This window comes from Cynoglossus semilaevis, chromosome 19 (assembly GCF_000523025.1).
Source record: "Cynoglossus semilaevis isolate Cse_v1.0 chromosome 19, Cse_v1.0, whole genome shotgun sequence".
Classification (NCBI taxonomy): Eukaryota; Metazoa; Chordata; class Actinopteri; order Pleuronectiformes; family Cynoglossidae; genus Cynoglossus; species Cynoglossus semilaevis.
In genome coordinates this window covers 15,900,802-15,904,860 of record NC_024325.1, presented here as the reverse complement: position 1 = coordinate 15,904,860, position 4,059 = coordinate 15,900,802, and the positions used below count along the sequence as shown (strand labels likewise).

The 4,059-nt window shown below is 43.5% G+C and overlaps 1 protein-coding gene across 1 annotated transcript in view; it reads left to right on the top strand.

Annotated features, from left to right (window-relative positions):
* dlg4a (discs, large homolog 4a (Drosophila)) overlaps positions 1 to 4,059 on the top strand; it is a 9,783-nt gene that overhangs the window by 5,555 nt on the left and 169 nt on the right. Inside the window, exons 10-17 of the mRNA XM_017041500.1 lie at positions 1 to 168; positions 406 to 448; positions 561 to 591; positions 1,242 to 1,289; positions 1,381 to 1,482; positions 1,571 to 1,743; positions 2,665 to 2,777; positions 2,872 to 2,963. The exon at positions 1 to 168 is cut by the window's left edge and continues 6 nt beyond it. Of these exons, the coding sequence (XP_016896989.1) occupies positions 1 to 168; positions 406 to 448; positions 561 to 591; positions 1,242 to 1,289; positions 1,381 to 1,482; positions 1,571 to 1,743; positions 2,665 to 2,777; positions 2,872 to 2,963 (770 nt within the window). The remainder of the gene's footprint in view (positions 169 to 405; positions 449 to 560; positions 592 to 1,241; positions 1,290 to 1,380; positions 1,483 to 1,570; positions 1,744 to 2,664; positions 2,778 to 2,871; positions 2,964 to 4,059) is intronic.

Genomic DNA, 4,059 nt, shown 5'->3' with positions numbered 1-4,059 from the left:
TGACTACGACAAGACAGCAGACTGTGGCTTCCTCAGCCAGGCTCTGGGCTTCAAGTTCGGGGACGTTCTTCACGTGTTGGACTGCGGAGACGAGGAGTGGTGGCAGGCTCGCAAAGTCAGCCCCCAGAACGAGGCGGAGGAGGTCGGCTTCATCCCCAGCAAACACAGGTCAGTGCACACGTTTGGGTCAGGAATAAGCGACGGTTCATCAGGTTCCACCGGTCACTAAACACCAGGGACGAATTCTCCAGAGCTTTTCTTATCACAGTCATTTTGGGAGATAAGCAGCTCATTTTGATGTATAAATGCCAGAGGAGACGCTGTTCTGACGCAGGTCCTCCTCCTCCTCCTCCTCCACCTCTTGCTAAATGTCATGTTTTCATTCCGTGTCCTCGTCTCCAACAGGGTGGAGAGGAAGGAGTGGTCTCGTGGCAACACCAAGGAGAGGGTGAGTTGATTTAACCTAGATCAGTGTGAGAGCGATGACTCTGTCTGTCCCAGGGTCTGGAACATGAACCTGTGTGTGTGTGTGTGTGTGTGTGTTCTCCTTCTGACTGCAGGACCACGGGAGAGACAGCCTGAGCACTAAAGGTAAAGACGTGTGAACAGTGAGTGTGTTGACGTCACTGACACACACACGAGTTTAAAAAAAAAAATGTCATGACAGAATTAGAAAATGCTAAATGTAAAGATTAGACCAAGAATCTGTAATAGTTTAGGGCTGAATTTCAGACGGTGATGCTGGGGACCTGGTCAAAATTGATGAAACGTTTAAATAAAAAAAAAAATTTTTCAACTTTATATCCCTCAGTGACGTCCTGCAGAACGTCCCCACGAGGACACAGGGTGGTGTTTCATCCACGTCCCCACGAGGACACAGGGTGGCGTTTCATCCAAAAAAATGTCCCAACAAGTATAGGAAAACCAGAAAAAAAAACTTTTTTTTTTTTTGTTTTTCATTTTGTGAGAATTTCACAAATTCTAAAATCAATTTTTAGCCCCTTTATCATAACTTTAACTACTACAGATACAGATTTAACTCATCCTAATCTCTAATCTGACCTGGATTTTAATCCAATCTGACTCCTAACTACATTCAGATCAGAATACCCCTCACTCCTAAAGTGCCCCCCCCCAACAGTAATATAAAGAATGGTCCCAACAAGTATATCTGTACCAGAACATAAAGTGTACATGTCATCCAGTGACCATTCTGTTTCCTGCGTCTTCTCCGTCTCCAGGAAGAGATAAAACGTCAAACAGTTACGAGACGGTGGCCCAGGTGGAAGGTGAGGTCACTGCCACAGAAGAAGAAGAAGAAGAAAAAAGAAACATTTCAAAGTTTACTTAACTCCTTTTTCTTCCTCTCTCTGTTGTCAGTTCACTACGCGCGGCCCATCATCATCCTGGGTCCAGTCAAGGACAGAATAAACGACGACCTGTTGTCTGAGTTCCCAGATAAGTTCGGATCTTGTGTTCCACGTAAGTCGCTCCTGGGCTTGGGCTCCTCAAGAGTTCTCTGTTTTGGATGTTTTTTTCTCTGGAAAAGTAACTTTTTCTCGCCCGACAGACACCACGCGGCCCAAGCGGGAGTACGAGGTGGACGGACGGGACTATCACTTCGTGTCCTCACGGGAGCAGATGGAGAAGGACATCCAGAGCCACCGCTTCATCGAGGCCGGCCAGTACAACAGCCACCTGTACGGCACCAGCGTCCAGAGCGTCCGTGAGGTGGCTGAGCAGGTAGGAGTCCAGGACCTGGAGGACACCGGGTCGCGTCCCACAGCGGGTCGCGTCCCACAGTAGGACCCTGGCCATCTTTTTTTTTTTTGCCCCCTGGTGTCAGGGTAGAACAGGCCACAGCGGGTCAAACACAGTTGTTTTTTTTTTTGTTTGTTTTAACCTAAAGTCTGGGGCGGGCAGAGTGGTGCAGCGGTGTGGATTCCTGCCTGTCATGCAGGGTGTTCAATTCCACCCAGTCATCAGTCTCCAGGGGCCGATTGTGGAAAGATATCCAGTAAAAAAAAAAAAACTTTGACAAAGCACTGAGTGGCAATTTTTTTAAATTCAGTTTTTGTTTTTTTCAGTCAAAAAGTTCTAAGACAGATATCTTTGTATTTCTAGCTGATAGATTTCTATACTATATATATATTTCTGTTACCCTTTAGCATTTAGTTTTAGGTGCATATGACTGTAGGTTAATTTTTATTTTTTTAAAAAAAATTTTTTTTATTTTCTTTTAATTTTCTTGTTTTGTAACAAACTTTTTTTTATAAAAAAAATCTGAAAATTCTATAATTTTTTCTATAACTTTAACTACTTTATTGTAACTAAAATTCATGCCTCATTTTTAGGTATCAAATAAAGATTCTCTTTCTTCTCGGCTAACTTCTACCTTTATGATGTCAGTATAACTGAATATTAGGTTCAATGCTAGCTAACCTTTAGCTAAGTCTGAGTCATGTTTTGACTTTTTCTCACCTTTAAAAATTACTATGTTTTAACATCAGTCACATCTGTTTCCCTGAAACACAATGTCTCTGTCCTTCCTCCTGACATGACCCTGACCCTGACCCTTGACCCCGACCCTGACCCTGGCTTTGTGTCTGACCCTGACCCCTGACCCCTGACCCCGACCCTGACCCTGTCTCGGTGCTGGAGCAGCAGGGGAAACACTGCATCCTGGATGTTTCGGCCAACGCCGTGCGCAGACTACAGGCGGCTCAGCTTCATCCCATCGCCATCTTTGTGCGACCCAAGTCACTGGAGAATGTCCTGTGAGTACTCCTTCAGAATACTTGGACAGTACTGGTGGCACAGAGTAGAGAGTATTTGGAGTATTGAATAAATACCTTTGTGTTGTTTTCACAGAGAGATCAACACTCGTCTGACAGAAGAACAGGCCAGAAAAGGAATGGACCGAGCCCTGAAACTGGAGCAAGACTTCATAGAGTGTTTTTCAGGTACACACACATTCACTGTACACAACACACACATACACGTATGTATATATTTATATATATTTACATGTCTTTATTGTGTGGAAAAATCCCACTTAAAAAACACAAACTGTCTCTTATGCCCCCTAGTGGCAGCTCACGCATCCCCCAAAATATTCCGATTCTATTCTAATTCTACAGTACAATGACTCCGGTCAATATATGTCCAATAATCTGATCTTTTTATCTTTTTTTTTATCCATATATCTGTTCAATATACTGTCAAAATATTTGCAGTATTTTTATTTACTGTGAAGTATTACTATAGAAGAACCTCTAATTACTGAACTCACCCCTGAATTTTACTTATTAAATATGTCGTTAAGATTGTTATTCATAAGGCAGCAGTGGACAGTTGCGATTAATCATGATTAGTTGATAAAATCAAAGTTCCTAAATATGAAAAAAAAGAAAAAATCTGTATATTTTTTTGGAACAGACCAATACCAATAACAGCAGGTAGATGTCAGTGTTTCTCATCTGTTTTTATTTGTTTAATTAATCCACGTGATGATATAATTAATATGGAACTCAACATCATGGAGCCAGGGCCGCAGACCCCAGGTTGAGCCTCCCAACAAACACATACTGGGAGTTGATTGGTTGGATTTGAAGCTGGAGGAGTAACAGGATCATTCAGACGCTTCTAACTCCTGCTTATCTAGAAATAATTTTTAAGTACCCAAAACCCCACCCCCACCAATCCACCCCCCCTCCCGCCCTCAGTGATCAATAAAGTATTTCTGACTCTGGAACCAGAGCCCTGCTCCACGTCAGTGGGCGTTTAACTACAGACCGACGCTGCGGAGTCAGACACTCTTACAGGACCGGGAGTTTTTAACATTTAAAAAGACACATTTGGGCCAAATCACAGCGGCGCGCGGAGAACGTCGGCCGCCACAACCTCAGCAGCCGAGGATGAGAGAGAGAGAGAAATCACTGACGTTCTGATTAAAGTTGTGTTTTCATGACTCACCCTCTGAGAAACTTTCTCTTCTCCTCCTCCCCCTCCACGTTTCCTGCCCTGTCTCCCTTTATTTGTCTTTGTTTTTTTTGCTTA